General features: G+C 39.4%; 2 protein-coding genes across 3 annotated transcripts in view; both read left to right on the plus strand.

Annotated features, from left to right (window-relative positions):
* The first annotated feature begins 57 nt into the window (after window positions 1-57).
* sugp1 (SURP and G patch domain containing 1) lies at window positions 58-7,458 on the plus strand. Its single transcript, XM_005920496.3, has 14 exons — window positions 58-197; window positions 646-820; window positions 972-1,072; window positions 1,237-1,485; window positions 1,643-1,766; window positions 1,868-1,968; window positions 2,875-2,998; window positions 3,090-3,418; window positions 3,706-3,812; window positions 3,961-4,138; window positions 4,243-4,349; window positions 5,298-5,443; window positions 6,596-6,725; window positions 6,946-7,458. The coding sequence occupies exons 1-14, from the start codon at window positions 179-181 to the stop codon at window positions 6,970-6,972; spliced, it is 1,917 nt and encodes a 638-aa protein (XP_005920558.1). The 5' UTR covers window positions 58-178; the 3' UTR covers window positions 6,973-7,458.
* Window positions 7,459-8,351: 893 nt separating this feature from the next.
* Window positions 8,352-24,573, plus strand: part of stk11 (serine/threonine kinase 11) — a 19,213-nt gene continuing 2,991 nt past the window's right edge. The window contains exons 1-9 of one of the 2 annotated variants that reach the window (XM_005920490.3): window positions 8,352-8,550; window positions 9,299-10,244; window positions 17,143-17,226; window positions 17,419-17,508; window positions 17,813-17,945; window positions 18,166-18,302; window positions 18,398-18,525; window positions 21,082-21,139; window positions 21,301-21,494. In XM_005920490.3, coding sequence (XP_005920552.1) covers window positions 9,958-10,244; window positions 17,143-17,226; window positions 17,419-17,508; window positions 17,813-17,945; window positions 18,166-18,302; window positions 18,398-18,525; window positions 21,082-21,139; window positions 21,301-21,494 — 1,111 coding nt within the window. In that variant the 5' untranslated portion in view covers window positions 8,352-8,550; window positions 9,299-9,957. The other variant, XM_005920491.3, reaches the window with a different exon arrangement.

The raw sequence follows: 24,573 nt of genomic DNA on the forward strand, positions 1-24,573 counted from the left end.
AGTAAATGCGGTTAAGGCTCGAGGTAAAAATTATGCTTTTATTCTGGTGAGTGGAAACCGGAAGTTATGTGGGGAAATTCATCCTGAAGTCGCCCCGCTTCTACCGTAACTACTGCAGGCCTTTTGTGTCGTCCCTGCTCGTCTTCTTTAGAAGTGCATTTTTCTTCCTGCTGCGACCATGGAGTCTGGCGATTCAGGTAAACCTTTACAGTGAGATTTACACCAAATACGTGCAAACTGCACTTTAAGGTCGATAGTTTATCCGTTAAATCTCACAAGCTAATTTAGCTTGTTTGAACCAGTGTACAACGCCAGCTAAGTTAACTAGCTGTTGGGTTAGCTGGATCAGGTTTTAAATAAGATTAATACAGTTCAATAAATACACACTTTTAACTGCAGTCTTTAACAATCATATTTAAAGACACAACTGCCTCTTTAACCCAGTTCAGAGTTCGTCACATAGCTACTGAAAATTGTTTTGTTGCTCGAATAAGTGTTTTTTTTTTTTTTTTTTAAAAAGGCTAGCACTAGTCTTCGCCAGTTTATAAAATAAGTGTCAGATTTCCTGATATGCTAGTTGTTTCAGAGGGTGGCTCTATCTTTTGTTAGAGGTTTAGATTTGTTGTCACATGCATTGTATTTGAGGTCGAGGAGGAGGAGGGTGGAAGTCCAGACCCATCCAACCACAGAAAAGCAAAATGAACATGACTATTCTCCGTCAAGAAAAACTGATAGCTCAGAAGAAAAAAGAGATCGAAGAAAGAATGGCAGAACAAGCAAAAATGAATGTTCAAACCACTAGCAAGCCTCTGTCTGAAAGGTAATTATACACATCCTATCACGGCCCACATTCAGTTTGAATACCAACAATCTGATACTTGTACACGTGAATGTTTTCTGTGATGCCAGCAGTGACCTTAGACTTGAAAACATATTTTTAAAAATACCTTTTTACACTTTTATCCCTGTAGTTCTACCAGTGTCCAAGGGGCTTCCACAAATAAGTTTGCAAATGATGGGAGCTTCTTACAGCAGTTCATGAAGATGCAGAAGGAAAAGGCGCATGTGTCTGGTTAGTACCCAATTCTGCACAGCTTACTCAAAATATTGAATGATATTTAGCAGAGCTTTAGATGGGACAGTTTGCATTAGTATGCATAACCTAATTAATTAGAATCTAAATAATAATAGAATTTAGTAGAAGGGTTTTCCTGAAGTGTCTCCCTTTCTTTCTAGGTTCCATCAATGATGCCAAGACCCCATCAACCCCAACTTTATCACCAGGAGGAAATGCGCTCCAGAAAAAGAGCATTTTCGTTGGCCAGCGACCTGGCCTTGGAGTCAGCAGCATGCTAAATCAGTTCAAGAGCTTCTCACAGTCCAAGAAGAATCCTATTCTCAGCCAGAGGCCAAGTGTCTTTTGCTCTCCAGATGGTGATGATGAGGAAGAAGAGGCCGATTACTCCAAATTCTTAGAGATGAAAGGTAATTCCTGGCCTGTGTTTTTCATTGTGTCAGGGGACACCTCCATGGCTTGGACATTTCAGTGCATCCTCTGCGTACTCCAGTGGAACAGTTGCCTTGTGACTGGCATTTTGTCATTTGTGCCCTTTGAGTAAATGTACTCATAGCGTGCTTAAAGTCTCTCCCCCAGAGGATTCAGACACCAGACTCATTATCGACAAGATGGCTTCTTTTGTGGCCGAGGGGGGACCTGAGTTGGAGAAGAAGGCCAAGGAAGACTACAAGGACAATCCTGTTTTCTCGTAAGTTTGAAGGACATTGTCGCTTAACTTAGTAAGACTTATTTTACTCTGAAAGTTTTTTTCAGACATATCTGTTTACAATTTTTGTCCTTGTCTTTTAGTTTTTTGTATGATAAGAGCAGCGTGGAATATCTCTACTACAAGAAAAAGATTGCAGAATGGAAAAAGGATTTGCAAAGACCAGAGAAACTCTCAGATAATGGTAAATGGCCTTTTTACTTCACACACTTCCTTTTCTGCTTCTTTTCTTTAATCTTTCCTCTCAAGAGTTACTGTTATTGCACAGGAATGCATGCCGATACCGCATTCTCAGATACACTTGCAATTTTAGGTATTATAATCTGACTACTGAGATACTCAGAGCTCGATAGTGATGGCTAATATCGTGACTACAGAAGCCTGTAACTAATGTACTATTGCAACGGAGTTCATCATAACTTGATCTGTTTTGAAAACTGCATAGCAGAAGGCTCACATTTCTCAGTAGTGTTAGTGCAGCTTACCATCTACACCAATATTTTTTTATTTTAAATGTGTAACTTTTACTGTGTCTACTCCTAGCATATCTAAAACTGAGATATTTAGAAAGCAGCTGAACCATTCATGTATTTTAAAGTTCTGATCTGGATTGGCACTTTTCAACACCCACTTTCTGCTTCTGATTGGGTCTTTTTCCAACTTCATGCCAACACATCACAGCTAGCCTTTGCTTTTAACTGTGCTTAATATGTTGCAGATTTTGCTTTCAGACTCTCAATCTGTTTTCTGGCACAATGACTGTGCTATACTGATTTATTTTTGGATAAGTCTTTAATAAATAGAGTATTAGACTTTGACTTGAACGGTGTAATGAATGCAGATGTAAGTTTTAAATTATAGTCGTACTGTATGTTGTTGGAGTCTCTCAGGGCTTCATTCTTCATTTGTTACAGTAAACGCCTCAAATCCATACAGTTCCCCATTCACCACCCCTGTCCCCCTTGCTCCTCCTTCCCTTTTCCTTTTCTTATCCCCTATTGGCTCTAGACTGGTGGTGTATGAGGGCCAGTTGAGTACGGTACAGTAGTAGAGTGTGAATTGACTCCCAGTACTAATAGGCTGCTTAAAGTCTCCCCCCCAGTGGACGCGGAAACCCAGCAGGTGGCTGAGAAGCTGGCCAAGTTTGTGGCGGAGGGTGGCCCAGAGGTGGAAGCCATCGCTGCTGAGCGCAACCGAGACAACCCAGCCTTCAGGTAAGTGGCCATATCTGTTCCTGTGTCCTGCATGTCTCACATTTTCTTTTTTGATAGTTCGTCTGAACTGTATGAATCTTCTGTCCTTCAGTTTTTTATATGATGAACAAAGTCCAGCCCACCGTTTCTACAAAGAGAAAGTAAAGGAGTATCGTGCTGCAAACTCTCAGAACTCTGCAGATTTAACAGGAGATTCCAGGACAGCTGTTAAGCCACCAGCTGCTTTTCCAGTACCAGAAATCTCTCCACAGCAGAGCCAACCATCTGCACTTCACTTTAAGGAGTCAGAAACCCCACCTGTGAAACGAAAGAGGAAGAGCAGATGGGGGTCTGAAGAAGACAAAGTCGACCTGCCTATTCCTCTCATTGTTGTTCCTCATGAGAACAGTCTTCCAGACCCTAATGCACCATCACTTTCGGGTATTTACTTTACAAATGTGCAAGTACTGTTCATGTGTTTATTTGTAGGGGATGAATATTAATTTAACCCCAAACCTTTTTCTTGTGCAATTCTTTCGTAAGACGGTATTATGTGTTTTGCAGCTGACAACAAATATTGTTAAATACTTTCCAACTTATGCATGCTAATGCTCATAGCCATATTTCATAAAGTCCTCTGAACATTGAGCCCAGCAAGATAGTTTGACAATTAATGAGAAATTGAGATTGCTAGCATTATACATACTAATGGATATTCCCCGTTTTAGCCCAGGAGCTGAGAGGTCTGGGTTATAAAAAAGGGAAACCTCTTGGTCTGGTTGGAGTGACAGAATTATCTGAGGACCAGAAGAGACAATTGAAAGAACAACAAGAGGTATGGAAGTATTAAAAAAGAATACATAGTGTTGTTGCTTTAGTCTTTTAAATTTCTTTCAGATCATACAAGATTATAATTTCCTGGAAGTTCTTAACAACATATGTGTTGCTAACTGAGCAGGCGTTGTTTTTGGGGTTTTTTGCAGATGCAAGAGATGTATGACATGATCATGAAGCACAAGCGTGCAATGGCAGACATGCAAGTGATGTGGGAGAAGGCCATAAGAGAGCATCAGCACGAGTATGACAGCGATGAAGAGGTGGACCAGCAAGCGGGGACCTGGGAACATCGGCTCCGAAAGATGGAAATGGAGAAGACTCGCGGTGAGTTTTACCAGCAGCCGGGAAAATCATTCATTTACACTTTAACTCTATAGGCTTTTGAAGACTTAGTTTTTTTTTTTTTTTAATGTAAATGTCTATTCCAGAATGGGCTGAATCTCTGACAGAAATGGGTAAAGGGAAGCACTTTATTGGTGACTTCCTGCCCCCAGAGGAGCTGGAGAAGTTTATGGAGACTTTCAAGGCACTAAAGGTCAGTTTTCATTTCAATTCAACACTTCCCCAAATTGGGAAGGAAATATCAGGATTTGTTTAATGCGTCACGCATGTTATTTCTGGGGAAAAGAAAGGATTGCAAAAGTAGGCCCTTGTAAATCAGTTTTTATATATTATATAATATATATATATATATATATATATATATATATTGCAGTGTCTTTTCCACAACAAATGCATACATATCTTTAGTAGAGCTGAGGTTTTTCTGAAATGCCTCAGCAGTTGAACCCAGACTGCCCATTTCCCAGCACATTCCTCGTCCCTTTCTGAAAGTCCCCTAGGAACAGACTGTAATTGCTACTTTAAAAAGAAATCTGTGTGATTTGACACTGTTATTATCTCATCAAAAAGTATCAAAGCTGAAAAAATGAGCACTATGAATGTAATTTGTCTCCCAGAGGCATGGGAAGTTGTTAGAAAGTCAGCTCCAGGATGTGGCTTTTTAAATGGCAAACGGCATACAGTTTGAGTCTAAGCACTTATAAACACAGACAAGTGTCTTTGAGGAAAATGTAATATAACTGTTGGGTTATTATAGTACATATGTTTTTGCAGGCTGTATTTGATGAAGGCCTGAAGGCTGAGTGTTATTGAGATACATCATCTATAATGTTCTCAACATTTAAAACAACTAAACAATAGAAGGACACCTATGACTTACCTGTGCAAAACTAATAATCAACTATATACACTCCCTGTTTCTGTACATGTGCACTTCCCAAGGATGATAAACATTATTGCTTTATTTTAGCTGTTTCCATGTCCCATTGGCTCCATGTTTGTGCGATATCTTTAGGATTTTTTGAGTGTTTCTAATAAAACTGAATTATGATTCCTCACAGTCATAAAAAATGTGTGGAATCAAAACACAATGCTGCTTCTGTTTGTTATGAATGCTCAACTTTTTTTCCTGGATTCACAGGAGGGTCGGGACCCTGACTACTCAGAATACAAAGAGTTTAAGTTGACGGTGGAGAATCTCGGTTTCCGAATGCTCATGAAGATGGGCTGGAAAGAAGGCGAAGGCCTCGGCAGTGAAGGACAAGGAATAAAGGCTCCTGTCAACAAGTGAGGATTTCTACTTATATCATCCTTCTAATATTTAAATTAAACCGAACTCAGTGCCGTAATTTTATCATGTTGGATTTCTGGTGTTTACAGTTGTGGGCAAAAGTTTGCATATACTAATCATGGGCATGAATGCCGTGGTAAATTGGGGCTTTAAATGATTTCTTTTAACTGTTAATTTTCCAGGATGGATTGATTGTAATATTTGGTTAAATGTCTCTTATCAAGTTGCACCTCAACCAGACACTTTTGGTATTGTCAAACCAGTTCATTTAAACCCAGCTTTTAAACATAGTCTACAGATTTTCAATAAGGTTGAGGTCGGGGCTTTGGGAAGGCCATTCCATCGGCTTAATGTTAACCTGCTTTGACTGAAATTTGGTTTGGATAATCTTGAAGGTGTTTTTAGAGCAGGATCGTCTTTATTGGTCAGTACCCTCTCACTCCATGTCAACGTGAAACTCGCTTCAGTGTGGACAGTGACACTGCAGCAGTTTCCAGTTCTTGAGTTTTGGCAGTTATAAAAAGATTCCAACTTGTGCACCATTTCTTGTTTTGTTTTTTTGTTTGTTTTGTTTTTTAAGTCGATAGAGAGTAATATATGCTGTATAATCACTCCATCCTGGAAGATGAACGGTTGCAAAAATTCTAAATAACCATGAAATTCATGCCCATGATGAGTGTAAGTAAACTACACCTGATTTACTACTTCAGTCACAGGGTACTTTGATACATACATTGCAGGAATTATTAGTTCAACATTTAGTGCAGTAAGTATATAAAAGTGTCATTTGGTGTCGTTAAATGACCCGGTAATGACAGTGTCAGGAATGTATTACTTAGCAGTCAGTTTACAGTGTGTGCTTGTAAATCTTGTGGGCGTTTATACCTAAATAGGACTTAGCAGACCTATTTAGGTATAAATAGCTGAATATAAACACAGCCATTATTACCACTGGCTCTGTTTATATTCAACTGTCTCAGGGGGCCATGAGATTTACAGTGAGCCAACGTGCACGGTAGCCATTCATTAATACTTTCATTATTTACACCTCTGATTTGGAAGAGCAGTTGTTTTTATTAGAGACTGTAACACTCGTATCAGAGAGACACAAAAAAGTCTTGTTTTATGATCTCTCTGTCTCACTCCAGGGGAACTACGGCTATGAATGGAGCAGGATTTGGAATTGACCGCCCAGCTGAGCTCTCAAAAGGTGATGATGAATATGACGCTTTTAGAAAGAGGATGATGCTCGCCTACCGCTTCAGGCCCAACCCACTGGTAACATATCTTTTATGTTTTCTAACATTGTAAAAGTAATCTATAAAATTTCACCAATTTATTTAAACTGTTTACATAATTTGGATTTGCATAAAGAAAGCCACACATTGTTTCCGTGTTATGATCTGTTGACTTTTTAAAGAAGATTTCTGCTGCACAGCCACACACAGTCCTTTGTTGTGCTTAAATTTAATCTGCTTTTTCTTTTGTCTTCTTACAGAATAATCCACGGAGACCATATTACTAATGTAGACAGCTGTTTATGTTTATACTTGTTCTTCTTTATTGTAACTTAATAAAAAGCTTTTTTTCCCCAGTTGCCACAGCTCTGCTTCATTACAAAATGAACACTGTTGCACAGTAGAAAGTGTGTGTGTGTGTGTGTGTGTGTGTGTATGTGTATGTGTGTGTGTCTGTGTGTCCAAGAGGATGACGAAGTTTGAAAATGGAATAAAGCTCTGTAGATTCTCTAGTTTGTTTGGTGTAATTACACACAGTTTTCAGTATTTGATCATCTGTGTTATATTTCAATTACAGATTGTAACAAATACTGTCCTCACCCGACTTCTATAATAAGTAAACTCATTACATCTTTTTGCTTTACCATCTAATAAACTCACTTCTGCTTTAGCACACAATTTTCTGTATAATTTTGTTTACTGTGTTCTGTAACAATTTTGATTATTTTCACTATATGCTACAGTTTCTGCAATAAAACAGCCACCTCCTGAAATGTGCAGTTATCTTTTCACCTACTTAGACCTATTTGTTTATAATCTGTTTATTAGAGGACATGCAGGGGCCAAGAGTATCTTACTTTCAGTTTATGACATACCTGTGTGCCAAGTGTAGGCAGTCGTGTAATCATATTTGATAGTTTGATCGGTAATCATTCTGCCATGGCTCTGTACAGCAGTGAGTCATTAAGCAGGCTTGACCGGGCTCAAGCAGCCAGTAGTGAGGAGTGACAAATCAGTGAAACCAGACCTTCAGTTTGCCATTCTCCAGAGAGGTTTAGACAGGATAAATATAACTCAGAAATCCCAGCTAAGCAAGAGCTGCTCCTCAGCCAAACAATCAATCAGAGGCAACTTAAGTGAAAGTAGAAAGTAAATCGAGAGTTGCTGGTTAATGGCATGAGGGTTTCTTGATGGATTAAATTTCTTAAGACAGATATTAGTGGGTGCAATTATTATAATCCATTAATCTTTTGATCTCTTAAAATTTATGAGAATTGTGATAGGGATGTAAAATAGCTTTTGACAATATACTTAAATTATTTATCTTGAAGGCAAATAAATCCTGACATTTGAGAAGATGAAACAAGTAATGATTGACATTTTTTTAGTTGGAATAATTGGATATTTAATTGGTTAATTCATTGTCTCAGTTAACAATTTCTCTTTCTTGTAATCAGTGCTTGAGAAAAATGAACTACAGTTGCCGAGAATATACTCTCCTCCTGGGAAATATAAATGATCACAGATAACAATGGGGTAAAATCCCTTATTAAAAGTGAAATGAGAAAGATTACAGTTGTTGTATTAAACTCCCCTGTTGTTGACATTCCTCTACATTGTTTGGGGGGGGGGAAACTTTGATTTGACGCATTAACCTATGGGCTGTCCCTGCGAGTAGGGGGTGGGGGGGGTAGGTAAACAAGATGGCGACAACCTGAGAAGCAAGAGTAACACGAAGAGTCAGGGGGAAAAATATATATATCACTGAGATTTTGTCAGACTAAAGTTAAATGATTTATTCATTGGGGACGGACTCACAACAGAGGACAAATCTTGCAGCGAAAAGGAGGTTCATTTGGATCTAGGTGAGACCCGGTACCGGGAGTTAGTTAGCTTGTTAACCAGCTAGCTCGCTATTTACATTGGCATCCAACGCAACTCCGGTTAGCTTGCGTTAGCTGAATTTATCTGGTGCGTTTCTTCTGAGTGTAGAAGATGGTGTCTCTGTTGTCGGCTAAGCGTAATGCTTTGTCTTTAGAGAACAATGTGTGTCCCCATTATTGCCTCCGCTTCCACCGGTAAAGGAGGTGAAGTTGGCTAACGCTAAATACAAACGTCAGGCAAAGTTGGCTAGCTAGTACTGGAGGTGCACAGCCACCGTTAGCTCCAGTTGGATGACGACGTTTCGGTTATCCCCCCACCTACCAGCTGTTCTCTGTCAGTTCACTGTCAAATTAAATTGCTGTCTGTTGTTTTTAAGCATGTCTCTGAGATGAAACCTACTATGCTTGCTGAATGTGTGCTTACCGACGGACCGCAAAGTGGCATTTCAGGCTAGTTCATTCAAGCAGACTTGCTGCACTAGCTTACCAGCTAGCCAACAGTTGACACTTAAAATATTTATTCCGGCTTAAGAACTTGTAAACTACAATCCTTACATATATATGAGGTTGTTATGTTTGCATATAGAAAGAATAACCTGGTGACTTTTGTTTTGTTTTTTGACCACGGGATTTCAAGGTGGTTAGGTGTTGATGTGTTGTCGATTGTTTACCAAAGATGGCTAACTTATGTTTATGTTTTTATTAATGTTTAAATTACTCATATTTTCAGGCACCGGGCAGTAAAAACCGCGGTGACATGGAGGACACCTGAGGACAGTTCAACACATTGGACATTGGAGTCGATCTCCAGGAGCCCCACTGATAGCAGAGATTGGACTGATACTGCTGCATGCTCTGGCTGTAGATCTGTGCTTGGATCCAATCCAGCTATAAACACTTATGTACCCTGAGAAAACTCTGATATCCAGCATGGACCCTTGACAGAAATGCTGTGCTGCGTGGCCTTGAATCAAGACTGGTTGCCTCTGCTTAAGACTGTATGGTATTAATTCTGAGGTGATTGGTGAAAGAGAAGAAAAACGTTGTAGTATCGCTTTTTTTTTCCAGTTTTCTGTTCAACCGCACTTGTTGTAGATGTAGTTAAAATGCACAGTATAAAGCACTAACTCGGTACTGGACTCCAAGGGTTTTTAGCCCCTTTTTGCCCCTCTTGAGTGAAAAAGTTTACAAATTGGGCCTGATCACCCACCTCCTCCCCTTAACTCTCAGGCCTGATTACTCCCGCTCCAATGTTCAGTATTTTGTAACTCATCCTGCAGAATTAAAATACTCACCTCGGTGCTGAAAGGTTACCAGTGGGTTACTTCACAGCAGCAGTCATAGCTATTTGCAAACCGTTTCCTTCACTGGAAGTACAAGCTGTCAATCATGAGTGCCAGCGAGTTGCCTCACCTGTCTGACTATCTAAATGAAAATGAACTGATGGAGATGGATACTTTTATTCACCGCATTGACTCTACAGAGGTGATCTACCAGCCTCGGAGGAAGAGGGCAAAGCTGATAGGAAAGTACTTGATGGGGGATCTACTCGGGGAAGGATCTTATGGCAAGGTGAAAGAAATGCTGGACTCAGAGACTCTTTGTCGTAGGGCTGTCAAGATACTGAAGAAGAAGAAGCTTAGGAGGATTCCCAATGGAGAAGCCAATGTGAAAAAGTGAGTGTTTCCCAATTTGTGTTTTATCTTGTTTCACACATGCCTCTTGAAAGGTCTTTTTAGTTGGTTGTACTAGGTAAAACTAGGTGGCATGTCTGCAGTGTATGATCAAAATATAATTAATTTTAGTCACTACACAGAAAATTAATTTAGCCTGCCAACAGTAAAATCAGTTTCTTATGAGTTTTAATGTGTGCCATAGCCTTTCAAAAAAATGCAGCTCCCTTTCCGAAACGTGTACAACTCCTAATTTGTATTTTTAAAATGAAAAACCTGATATTGTACTTGAAACCTACCGATCATAACTGATAAGGGAAAAAGGCAGACACAAAGCCTTAGTTTCAATCCAAACACCAGAATACTGTAATATGTTTGAGACATTTAATTTCAATACACAGTTATTTTTCTCACTTAACAAAGCCAAACCTGTCCAGCAATTGACATAGCAAAGATAATTTTACATAGTCAGCATCACTCTTGAATCCTGAGAGTGAGGTTGTGCTTGTGCAGCCATTAAAATGTAAGAGTCGTTGATCATTGCGGTGGGTAATCCATCTGTCATTTATATGAACAAAGTCAATAATAGTAGAATTATATCGGTAATATCAATAGCATTTGTGTCGCTGCACTAATGGTACCTCCCAGTCAAAGCTGGCGTGCACACACATATGCCAAACACCATCCGTAGATGGAAGGCCAACTTGCAGATCTGGCCTAAATGATGACTTTCTACACCTAGCCATAAAAAAGAGAAGAGTGATTTATTAGCGATGCACAAATGTGTGTATCTGTTTTTATCTAATAGGGGGAAAAAACTGCAGGAAATGGTTGTGTATTTTTGCTAAAATGTGAAGGAGACAGCCAAAGGCTGCATGAGGATGCTGCATTCAGCGATTTTTAGATGCACATCAATAGGTCATTGTCAGCTTTTTGCAGTAGTCACATAAACATGAAACCTGATTACTTTCATCAACGTACTCTGTTAATGCTTAGTTTTTTGTTCGCAATCCCCCCCTGTGATGGGGAAAAAAAACGGTGTCTTCAGCTCAGATCTTCACTTATCCATTTGATAAAGCGGTTATTTAATTCCAGTGCATCTACACAACATGCACAGAGGAAAAAAAATATGTCATCAAATATTACTTATACAAACCAGTAACGTGTCTTGTTTTTGTTTGTGAGTAGTAGATGGATTTCTAGTAACTGTGTAATTGTTTTCTGTTCTTGGGGCTCTGTTTCCTTTGTCTCACTGCCTCTGTGATTTAGCTGTCATGTCTGTGTGTTCTTTTTTTCTTTTCTTTTCTTTCTTTTTTTGCATCCCACATTTCTTGATGAGCATCGGCAGTTTTAATCACAGCAGTATTATTAAATATCACTCCAGCCTTGGGCCTGTGCTAATTATAGAGTAAGCCTTAGAAAACTGTCAGAGCAAGTTCACCCAGACAGAAAGTAGCTGCAAGATAATGTGGGGGGTTTTTTGTTTGTTTGTTTGGGGGTTTTTTTTAGGCCACAGTCACAACAGCAGCAGAGCAATGAAAAGCCCGTAAGCTCAGTTAGAATCATTTTGTTGGTATTGCAATGGCGTGTTTTATCTAACATTTAAACAAATTTTGTCCTAGAAAACTGTGCTTTATAATCTAAAGCTGCATTTTAGTTTGCTGGGAATAAAAGAGCCTTGCAGCAGCTGTAGTCTCAGCTGTTAGTATCTTCACTGGCTCTGTTCACCCATAGTGCTGCCTTTGCACTAAGATGCAGTTTGAGAATGCAGTCTGCTCAATTCACCATTTATCACGGTTCACCTCAATGTTGTTAATACTTATTTATTTCTGCTCGATTTTTATTTATTATTTTGCACTGTCGAGTCTTCGATGGTATGAGTGGGAATATTTAACAACACCACTAAGACAAAGTCTGTTTTAATGTCAGCAGAGAACCAGAAAACAATAAATTAGCATTCCCTACCCCATTACTGGCTCTGGGGTGTAGTGTTGGTAATTAGCGCTTGTGACTTGTAATCAAAGTACAACAAATTAAATACACCTACAAATGCAAAGTCCAGTTACTGGTGTTGATTTTCTGGAGGAAGAAAATCATCATAAAAAAAGTATTGTGTGCAAATCTTCAGTGTTACGTAAAAGTCCCGATAAGGAAAATGTTACAAGAGCCTTTTTAGAGTTTCAGTATCTTACTAGGGTAAGTCCTTGTGTAAAGGTCACTAAGTCAATGATGGCTGGGGGAAAAAACAAAACAAAACACACAAGCTGACCAGAAGTGATGGTAGAGGTTAAAATGAAAATGCAAAATTTGAAATCCTTAGAAAACCAACTGTTGGCAAAATAAATGTAACTTGTGAGACATTTATTTTCTATTAAGACACGGACTCATTTTCCTTTTTTAAGTTTTATTTTTGAGTGGTCACGTCCAGGCCTGAGTCCAGTCCCAAGTCTGTGGCCTGTCTCCCCTGATAAACTTTGAAAAGTTTGTTCAAAGCAGAATGGTGAAAACCGGTTTGTCCACATGTGCAAATCTTATAAAAATAGATACACAGTCAGTACTTTGTAACATCTTCTCAGGCTAGTATTACAACTTAAAGGGTTTTGGGTTATTTTGTTTGTTTTTTTGAGTGTTTAGAATGCTGTTAGAGAGAGTTTGGGAAATTTTCCTGCAAAAGGCTTCCAGTTATGTGAGATTTATGAGCTTTCTTGCATGCAGAGTTCATTTAATATCCATGCTCGTTTTGTTTTGGGGGGTTTGTTTTTGTTTTGTTTTGTTTTTTTTATATCGGGCATCTGTGAGCACCATGTCCAAACCTTAATCTTGCAGTTCCTGTTGTAATCCACAGTGTATTTTAAGGTCTCCCCTATTCATCTTCAGCTGCCTTATACATGGTGTGTTGTTTCCTTCTAGAAGTTTGGCGGTATTTCATAGAATTCATTGTTTTGTTTTATTGCCAGAAAAATCTTCTCCATGGCCATCGTCTGCCACCAAACTAAGCAGTGGGTGAAGGGTTCGTGTCATAAAAATGTTCAGCGCTTTTCCTCCACATGTACCTTTTGCCCTTTGCACTACAAACGGTCTGGTTTAACTTCATCAGTTCACAGGACTTGTTTCCAAAATACATCAGGCTTGTTTATTTCATTTTCAAACTTCTGCTGAGTTTCATGTTGAGGTCACAGGAAATGTTTTTCTTTTTTTTTATTGACTCTTCCATGAAGGTCACATTTGTTCAAGTACACCACTACTTTATCTAGGTTTTCTGAAGGTCTAACGCAGCTTTTGCTAGCCTAACTAGCAATCCTACAATAGGTTGTTTTTTAGCCTTTTCTTGGTCTTTCAGATCTTTCCTCTTTCTGAGGTGTTTGTTTTGTGACCATGCAGACTTGTCAGCTGGGAATTTTCATTACAATGCACAGACTAAATGGTAAATGGCCTGTATTTGTATAGCGCTTTACACTACATTCAGTCATCCACGCACACATTCACACACTGGTGATGGCAAGCTACATTGTAGCCACAGCCACCCTGGGGCGCACTGACAGAGGCGAGGCTGCCGGACACTGGCGCCACCGGGCCCTCTGACCACCACCAGTAGGCAACGGGTGAAGTGTCTTGCCCAAGGACACAACGACCAAGACTGTCCAAGCCGGGGCTCGAACTGGCAACCTTCCGATTACAAGGCGAACTCCCAACTCTTGAGCCACGAGCACCCCAAGCAGTGGACTTAAAGGAAACTTAAAAAGAAGTATGAGCCACCAGCCGTCAGGTCTTCAGCTGTCTGTGTCCGGAATAGAGTATATTCTGGACCTAAATGTGAACAAGTAATACCCCTGGCATGCTAATTAAGCTCATAGATCTTGGTAAAAGTTATCCAAGAGCTAAGATCTGTTAAAATGCCTAAACTCTTGCACCACATTCTTTTTTTAGATAAATAGTTAGATCCTTATTAATTATTTGCAGGAAATTACACAGCAGCTTCTACACAAACCTAAGACTATACATCCAACAGCTAAACGATGTGAATTCCTTATAAAGGGTTTGTAGTTACGCAGTTTGGTTCACACAGAATTTTTTCTGTGTGTGAAATCAAACCACAAGGAAAAGCTACAGTTTACAAGCTCATCAACTGTTTGAGACCAGAGTAAACAAGCTATAGGTGTGAAAACACCCTTAATGACATGTGAGGGGACCATTACAGGTCTGTAGTCATTGTGGTTGGTGAGATGACTTTTTGGAACGGGAACCAAGCCAGGCATTTTCCACAGCCTTGAGAGCTTCAGATTGAACAGGTGTGTTAAAATATCACACAGCTTCACGAAGCAGGTCTTCATCAGCCTCAACTGCTTTCTTTGCATGCTGGTGTATCTTTTCCTGAGTTACAATGTAGCTCATCTAAAGCCAGTTCTCACTTTCTTATTTTAGATTTCTTTGGTTATATTTATAGGCTGCAATAGTACATGGTTCTGTCACTTTGTTAATGGGGCCATAGCAGTGTCTCTTGATGTGTGAAATTGTTTTCCCTTTGCTTTTTCCCCCTTGTACTTTTTCTTCTTGTACACCCCTCCCACTTGGTGTTTGCCTTACGTTTTCCAGCCTGAGGAAGCTGTATTCCCGAGCCTGTGAATGCCTGTCTGTGCTTGGGTGTCATAGTAGCCCCCAGCCTCTCTATTCAGCCACTGTTGAGCATTCCTGTGTGCCTAACACTTCCTGCTTTTAAAGTGTTGCTATAGGGACAAGCATGCTTATGCTTGCTTTGATTGAGCAATGCTACTTCTGTTCCTATGGTAACACGCCAAGAATGCCCTTCCCACATTTGGAATGACAGGCTCACACACACACACACGGGCACGCACAGTGGAGATGCAGATTTTGATCAGCTGTTTATGTTGGTGCTGTGTGCCTGAGTCACTGCCATATCACTAAGCTCTGCGGATTGCAGGCCTCGAATGCACGAGGTCCATCGGTGCACATTTGAACTCAGACTGTGGATGGACTGCAGCAGTCAGTGTGCCTTAAGCAACAGTCCTGCCTCCATTTCATGATTCACTTTTTATGGAAATGAGCTCTGTTATTAATGCACTGTGATTTCCTACAGTTCACACATCTGTACATCATTTAGTAGCCAGTTTTAGACTCGATATTTTAATGTTGCTCTGTTCTACATGTGGGTGAGCTTTTTAGTCTTTCTGCCAGTGCAGTGATGCAGCAGTAACCGCTTGTGTGTCTGTGTGTGAAAGCGAGAGGCTGACTAGCCCCTGAATATCCATTTGTCAGTAGGGGGGGTTGTGTTTAAGACGAAGGACTGACGCAGCTCATACACTGCAGGGTGACGACGGCCAGAAAAGCTCTGAAGTGTGTATTTTGTGAGAGCACAGATGATGTCTCAGCTCTGAAGGGACTGAAGAGTGTTATTTATTTTAGGCAGCCCTCCTTTATGGCTTTGACTTGTTATTGTGTGATGCAGTATCAAGTAGTATCAAGAGAAGCAGGCGGAGAATCTTATTCAACAATCAAAAAAATGTTGTTGTTTTTTTTGTTTTGTTTTGTTTTTTTTACCCTGTTTACCTCTACTGCATTATGTAACATAAATGGCAGTTAAACAAACTGGTCTTCACTATATATGAAAAAATATTACAGAGAAGTAAGCAGCATTTCATTCATAGTTATGCTAACTGCTTTGAATTATAACCAATACAAGTTGTCTTGTTATGAGTGCAAATAATATATCGTGATGCTCAGCGAAATGTGCAAAAATACAAAATGATACTTGATTTTAGATTCCTTCCTGTAATTGTAAAGCAAGCCCTCAATATTTCCTGTGGGAGCATCTGGATATTACCCCTGGAAAGTCTGTGGTTTGTGCTTTTTTTTTGTTTTTTTTTGTTTTTTTCTCTCCCCCCCTCTTACGATCCAGATTCATTAGCGTTCCCTTTCATGGCTCGCTGATTAATGTTCAGTCTCCAGGGGTTTTGCCATGCTGGTGATTTGAACATCTCCTCTTTGGGCAGCAAAGTAAACTGTCAGGTTATCTGTCTTTATAGTAAGAATGGAGTTGCTACTGCTGCACTGTTTTTGGTGGGTGCATATTTGTTAGGGTCTCATTAACAAACAATCGAACAGTATGACACATGTCAGAATTTAACAATCCATTGTTTAGCAGGCACTAATAGTTTAGAAATTATAGAAATTTTCATTATTTTTATTATTCATTTTATTCATAATCCCAGTTACATAGTCATAGCTACAAAGAAAAATGTGCAACTGTCCAAAAAAAGCCTAACTGTATCTGCTCTGCTGCTGGTGCTTTAGCCTATACTGAGCATTGTAAATGTCAGGGCTTTAGCCGCTCTGCTGGGCAAACTGTGATGACAGCAACTCTATATTTCACCAAGCGTCCTTTTCTGCATGGTGTTCTGTTAAAGTTCGTAGCAGCAAATGTCAGACAGCACTGTTACCCATGGCCATCAGAAGTCTGTTTCAGCTGATAACACGGTGTCCTTGCAACTCTGCTCATCCTCTTCTATTAGTCGGTCTTAAATGTGTTTTCTCTTAATTCAATGTTTTTCATTAAGAACTAAATCACATGATGAATTTAAATTTGACTGTCTGTATAGAGTAAATCATAAACCTGTTACGCATTATGTAGTGAAACAACTAGATTTTTCACCAGTTCTCGCATTGTTTAGCAGGTTATTAGAAAGTAATGAAACTAATAATACAGTTGTGGCCATGCTGTACAGTCACTCACTGAAGCCAGTGTGCAGATGTACGGTACCCAGCCTTTAACCTACATTATGCAGCTAACATGGCCCAGTAGAAAATGATACTAATAGAAAATTTCTCTCATTAAGTAAGCAAGTGGATGCATTTTCATGTCTTTTCTCTGTATGTTCATTTATAGGGAGATTCAGCTGCTAAGAAGACTCCAACACAAGAATGTGATTCAGTTGGTGGACGTTCTTTACAATGAAGAGAAGCAGAAAATATATCTTTTACCTACTGAATAAACATATGTTGATTTTTGACATTAATTATTATAGACGGTCTGTTTTACAGTTGGTTATTTCTGTACCCAAGTTCTATTTATGTTCTGCACTTGTCCCGATTTTATAGTTGGTTCATAATTGTAAAAAATGTGTTTGTTTGGTTTGGTAAATTCTCTTGACTCCTGACTTACGTATATGGTGATGGAGTATTGCGTTTGTGGGATGCAAGAAATGCTGGATAGCGTCCCAGAGAAAAGGTTTCCAGTATTTCAAGCTCACGGGTAAGTCTTCCTCTTACTTCTCCTCTCTGCTCCCTCTATCCCTGAGTCTCTCTGCTATATTTAGTCTGAGCCTCTCTGCAGCCGCTGCTCCAAACCTAAGTTTAGATCGGAGACTTCAGGGCCTCTACCATTAAAATTGCTGACCATAGACTGTGTGAATGTCGGGTCACTGCTGGAAAGCCGCTGAAGCAAAATGTGATGCAGCTTTATCTAACCACAGAAATAATAAGTTTCTTCTACTGTGATTGACTTTGGCTGGTTTTAAATGTGTCCATAAATTCCCTCTGGTTGATGCTTCTTGTAGGTACTTTTGCCAACTCTTAGATGGCCTTGAATATTTGCACAGCCAGGGAATAGTTCACAAAGACATTAAACCAGGGAATCTGCTGCTGACCACAGATGGCTCGCTTAAAATCTCCGACCTGGGAGTAGCAGAGGTAAGCATTGCCTGCCAGAGTTCCGTAAACTCTGAATTCTTACTCTTGATTAGAAGAAAAGGGCTGGCATTTCTTTGTATAGACTTTGTGTATGACTTTAATTCCTTGTGCTTGTGTTTGTTCCTTATGTTGGTCCTTTAAAGGTGTTAAGTTTATAATTATTTGCATTGAAATGTATACAGGAACAAAAAATAATTTCTTACTTGCTGTTTTTCCTCAGGCCCTTCACCCATTTGCAGAGGATGACACGTGTCGTACTAGTCAGGGCTCTCCAGCCTTTCAGCCTCCAGAAATTGCCAATGGACTGGACACCTTTTCAGGGTTTAAAGTGGACATTTGGTCTGCTGGAGTAACACTGTGAGCGGCACTCTGCGTACTTGTCATGCATTTATCCACATAAAGCTCTAAATTCTGTCCTTGACTCTTTCTGACTCTTGCTTCCTTTCAATCAGATATAACATTACAACAAGTCTGTATCCATTTGAGGGGGACAACATCTATAAGCTATTTGAGAACATTGGAAAAGGAGAGTACACTATTCCTGAGGAGTGTGGACCTCTCCTGTCGGACCTGCTGCGAGGTTGGTGTTGTTCGAAGCCAAAGTGTTTATATTTTCTGCATGAATTTTGGCATTTTGTTTTGCCAATTCAGTGGTCTGTCGCCTCCTTGCAAATGCTGAACAGCACCTGAGAGTGGTGTTTCATTCCCTGTGTGCACACAGATTTAAAGTGAAAGTCAGCATTGAGTGTTTGTTGGACTGGAAATATTACCATATTCACAGTTATTGATAGGTGTTCTTAGTATTTTAGAGGTGTCAATATACAGTGCCTATCAAAAAGGCCTATTATATATATATTATATATATATATATATTATATATTATATATATATATATATATATAATATATATATATATATATATATATATATATATATATATATATATATATATATACATATATATATATATATATATATATATAGTATATATATATATATATATATATATTTATATATATATATAAATAAATAAAAAAAAAACAACCTTTTTGATGTACCTTGTTTACTGATTCCTATGAAGACCCTCTTATTCTCAATCTGTGGCTTTACGATGAAGTGGTTAACACATGAAAGATCCCTTATTTGAGCTCAAACGGAGACACAGACCAGTGTACTCTCTGTGCCAGACCCAAGCCTGGATAAATAGGATTGCTTTAGGAAGAGCATCCAGTGTAAAAACTGTGCCAAATCCAATGCATGGATCCAACCAGGAGAAGCAGGAGGAGCTGCGAAGTAAAGATACAAAACTGGCTGTTACTTGTGACACATTAAGTTTGCTATAGATGTTTGTTTAAAGTCTCAGATGGTGTGCCCCCTTCTAAAATTAAAATTACTTGCAGCTGTTTAACGTCATCACAAAACTAACCACCTAGCAGTCAGGTGTTTTGCTGTAACCGCTGTCCACTGAGGACGGTACACCAGATGGTTTGCAAGATGAGGCATGCATCAGGTTTATATATTATTTTGTTTCTTAGGTTGCTTCCCTCCTTATACAAAACTACAGTGTTTGTTTTCTATACATTATCTTAGATTTAGCTCAATTTTCATGAAATGCAAAATGAGTCACACTTAAAAAAAACTGACATTTATTTTCAGTCCTTTATGCCTGTCAGTCTTTAGGTGTAGGCTGAAATAAAAGGCAGTGGATTTACAGTTTAGGGCACAATGAATCCATTAAAGATCATAGCGTTAACAGTAGATGTTTTTTGTCATGCTTATTAATCATATATGAAAACATCCTCTAGACTGCTAGGATTGGTGAACAGGAGAATATGGGATAGAAAAACCAGCAGTCTAGTGGGTAATAAATCACTCAAATGTCAAGCAGTTTCACTGTGATCTTTTCTGTGTGCACCCAGTAGGTGGTGCTGTGACACTGGAAGTCACTGTGGCTTCTCAGCATGCCAGGCTTCCACCAAACTGTAGAAATCCCTCCAGCTGTTGACGTAGTTTCCATTGATCTGGAGCCAGCAGCAGAATACTAAGCACTTCACAGTCGGGCATTGTTTTTCCCGAGTGAAATACTGCAATGCTTCTGCCCCTTGTTTAAAAAAACAAAACAAAAAAGGCAAGAGTCCTTCAGTTAAAAACAAATAAATAAATAAAAAAAAAAAAGAAGAAAAAAAGGAGGAGGAAAAAAAGAAGGAACAGAAAAAGAATCGATTACAAGAACCCAAACTCACTGCCTATAAAATCCAAGAATAATGTTGGGAAGATTATGTTTGTACTAACTAATGAAATCCTTCAATGAAGGCTGAAAGCTAAGTTGTATTTCAGCATATTATCCAGCTTTGCTCTTTGTCCTTTTATGGAAAAAAGCACCGGGTATAAGTGCTGGGGCTTATACCTGTAAAATGATTCTGGGTCAAATGGAGGCGATTTAAACATTTTTGGTTTTTTTCTGTCAAAAGGAATCAAATGTTTAACAATGAAGAGAAAAAAGAACTCCCTGATTTGTTTCTTCTGAAAAACATACTGGGCTTCAGTCCCCCGTCATCGGTATGACGTCTGTGTGTGTGATGGCGCAGCACCTGAGAAATAGTCGGTCCATAATTACATCGCCTAAAATAAGCCACAAAAAGGTGTCTTTCAGCCAGCGCAGCACTACTATCAGCACCCTGCATACTCCTGTTTTCTGCCTACTAGGAAACAATTACATTAGTAGGAGAGGCACTGCATCACTTCTACCTTATCACACTGACACTGCGCTTTTCCCACAGATTCAGCCCACATTGTGATAATTGAGATACAAAATCTTCATTACATTGTTACAGCTGTTGCTCAGTCCTTTTTTCCCCCCTCTCTCTCTCTACTGTACTTAATTGACTTCTTCAGCTGTGCAGGATGCTTTGACATACAATGATTAATAAGATTATCACTTTCATTATTTGATGTTCTTGAATGAGGTTGCTGTCTGGCTGCTGTTCACCTTCCCCACATTACTGTGGCCTCCCAGCAGTTTGTTAAATGCTCCATGGAAACAGATGTGAGTGGAGGAAATTGTTCAGGATCATCGTGATTAAATTCACCTTGACATTGTGTTTGTGTTTTGTTCTCCCTCCCCCCCCCTATCTAGGCATGCTTGAGTATGATCCTGTGAAGAGGTTTTCCATACAAAACATAAGACAACACAAGTGAGTATTTTGATTGTATTTCTGTGACTAAGCATACGAATTATCAGGTGTTTGGAAAATTATACTCTACACTAAAAAGAAAAGACTGATCTGTTATCTACATGCCCCCCCCCACCACCACCACCACCACCACCATCCCATCCTCCTTATAACCCTACCAGCTGGGTGCGGAAGAAACACCCTCCATCTGAGCCTCCTGTACCCATCCCTGCCAGCGCAGAGAGCAGGGACCCTTGGCGGAGTATGACGGTGGTGCCCTATCTAGAAGATCTGCATGGCTACACAGAGGAGGATGATGACGAGCTCTATGATGGGGAGGATGAGATCATATACACTCAGGACTTCACAGTGCCAGGTAAGAGTGGGCTTAGATAATTCTTATGATTTGAGTTGGGTACTCTCCATAAGCAGATATGCTATATGCGGAATCTGTCGGCAAGGAAAGGTTTTTGGTTGTCTTAGTTTTGTTTGCAGTCAGGTCTGAGCAGGCTTTGGTTGCATGCAGGGATACGGTCAATGTGAAGAGCAAAAAGGGGAAATGCATTTGCTGAAATCCGAGACAGTTTGCCCGAGGTTCACTGCTTTACTCCTCCATTTAGTTTTGTGTCATTGTTCTAGTTTGTTGTATTGAAGAAAATTGGACATTTCATAATTGTTACTCTGCCTCTACGAGGTGTCATTTAAACTCTGACACAAAATTACAGCTGAACTACTGAAAATTCACATGAGGACAGAGTGTCAGCCAGTACTCAGGCTTACAGATATCTGGGGTTTGTTAGCGTCTGTCTCTCTTTGGAGCACTTGTTGGGAAGCTTTTATTGCACTTGCTGTACGGTAATGAGGAGTTGTCTTCAGCCCAATTGATGCTTCTGTTCTTCCTCTGCTGCTGGGTTCTGTGTTGTGCTCCACCACTCCTTCCTCTCTCTCTCTCACTCACACAGACACACACAGACAGAGCAGCAAAGAGAAATCAGGAAACTTCCAAATGTAATAAATACTTACATTGAACTGAAATTAAAGAAATGCACATAAATAACACAAAGTGAATGATTAATGAAAGAAATGAGTTTTTCTTCCTTCCTTTGGCTTTGAAGGTCAGTTAATGAAAATGGAAACACTGCAGTATCAAAACCATGGGTTTTGTTTGCTTTTTTTAAAATTCGTATTTCCAAACAACTGCATAACATTGGAAGTCTTAAATTTTCTGTGTAATGTCGATATCCAGGATACACAAGACATTGGATGTTTCCTCCAGCGGCTAAGTAAGCAGAGTAGCTAATGCCATATGTGGAAAATGGTATTGGGCCAGAGCTCTTACTCCTTGCATTCAGGGGTTTTCAGTCCTATAGTCACATGTGTATGAAATCGGGCACCTAGCCTTTCATTGTGCCTTTACAAACATTCAGAAAGAATGGGTTGTTTTAAAGATTTGTGTGGAAATGGTAAAATGGTATGGATAAAATATATTAGGTAATGTCCTGTGACTAAATAATTAATACTTAATCATCGCTGCTGTTTCCATCCCATTCACATAGAAATCGAAGTTCACATTAAGTACTTGCCCTTTTAAAGTATTCAGTATGTTACAGCAGTTTGCAATTATCAGATACTGTTGGTTTTGATAAAGGCCTTACTGCTAATCTTTCCGTCCCATATTGCAAAGAATAAAACAGTCACGTCTTAATGTTACTAAAACTGAAGGCTTTGGGTTCAGTGTGAAGGTCAGCGCACAAATGATCAGATATGTGGTGTTTAATGTAGCTTGGTAATCACACATCATTTATTTCACTTCAATCATTCAGCCTGACATCGTGCTCATGTTTGGTGATTTCCTTTTGGGAGTGTCTGTGCAAATCAGTGAACTCAAATCGTGGAAGCTGCTGTCATTTCCTAGGATTTCCACACCGATTTAGGAATTGTGTGAGTCTCAGGGTTTTTATTTGTGTGCATTGTTTTATAACATTTTCTATCATGTCTCGTGGTTGTGGCCCTGTGCAGCTGCAGTGCAGTGTGAGTTCATGTAGTTTTAAAATGGTATGAATATGAATGGGACCAGACTTGACTACAAATTACCTGACACGACCTTGATGAAGACAAAACATGTTAAATACTCGTTAAAAGTTGTTGTTGTTGTTATTGATGATAATAATATTATTATTATTATTATTATTATTATTATTATTATTATTATTCAGAGGAACTCAGTAGACAAACTGCCTATTAAAGGATCCTGAGTAGAGTGGAGGAAGAAGTAATTCGTTGGTATCCTTTTAACTTATTTTAGTCATAAAGTTAACAAAGTTAGGAAAGCAGCAGTTAAAAAAAAAAAAAAATCATAAATTAATAGACTTGCAATTCTCTGATTTCCTGTAAGCCTACATCCACACTTACGCATGTAGAAATGTGTGCCAGACCTACAAATGATATCATGGTGTCCAGTTTGCCAAAAACAAAACAAATATAGGAGCACACCTTCTATGATGTAAGACAAAATGTTGATTTTACGAGCCAGTAGGAGCGAGTTTTCCCAAAGCTCTGTATTAAGTGACCTTAAGCACCATTTTTTATTTATTTATTTATTTATTTATTTTTTATATGTAATGTAAGCTGAGTTTACCAGAATACCTGCGTGTGACAGGACCTAAATGTGAGGGTTCATTGCTCGTCTGCTAATTTACCCCCCTTTCTTTTTCTTTTCTTGTTTTTCATTGTTTGTGAAATCCCTGAATAGTAAACATTACTACATTTTGTGCTGTGAGTGATTCCCTTTTTCCTGCAGAAGTGAGACTTATGAAAAGTTCTTATAAAAGCCTTAAGATCTCTGCGTCAGACTGCTCTCATGCATTTTATACGCTGACAGCATGATGGCTCTTTGCCCTCACGGTCTTTGCGGAAATGTGGACGTCTGGATCAGGCTTGTCCCAGTATGAACCTGAGGCATCTTAAATTCCCCATTTCCTCTCCAGGCTGTGCCGAGTCATAATGATTTGCCATGAAATAAGGTTCAGAGGGCTGGAACAAGGTGCACTTAAATGATATGTGTACAAACTTTAACCCACTGTTGACAGGCTCTGGTAAGAGCAGATATTAACTGCATCTTTTCACTTGATTTAATTTGCACCCCGACTCTTCCTTTAACCCCCCCCCCCCGGAATTAAAATCTTTTATCTGTTGCTAGGCAACAGTCGGTAATAATAAATGCAGTAGTCGGTGTCGGATATCTAGAATTGGTGCCCCACATTAAAAAACCAAATGGAGCTGCAGAATGTGAATGAAGCGATCTAAAAATAATCCTGCTGAAATGGTTTCAGTGTGGGAGTCTGAATGGGTTTCCAGGACACACACACACACACACACACACACACACACACACACACACACACACACACACACACACACACACTGGGGAACTGTAATTAGGAAGTTATTGTTAC

Source organism: Haplochromis burtoni, unplaced genomic scaffold (assembly GCF_018398535.1).
Source record: "Haplochromis burtoni strain Fernald_Lab_line unplaced genomic scaffold, NCSU_Asbu1 Contig_41, whole genome shotgun sequence".
NCBI classification, from domain to species: Eukaryota; Metazoa; Chordata; class Actinopteri; order Cichliformes; family Cichlidae; genus Haplochromis; species Haplochromis burtoni.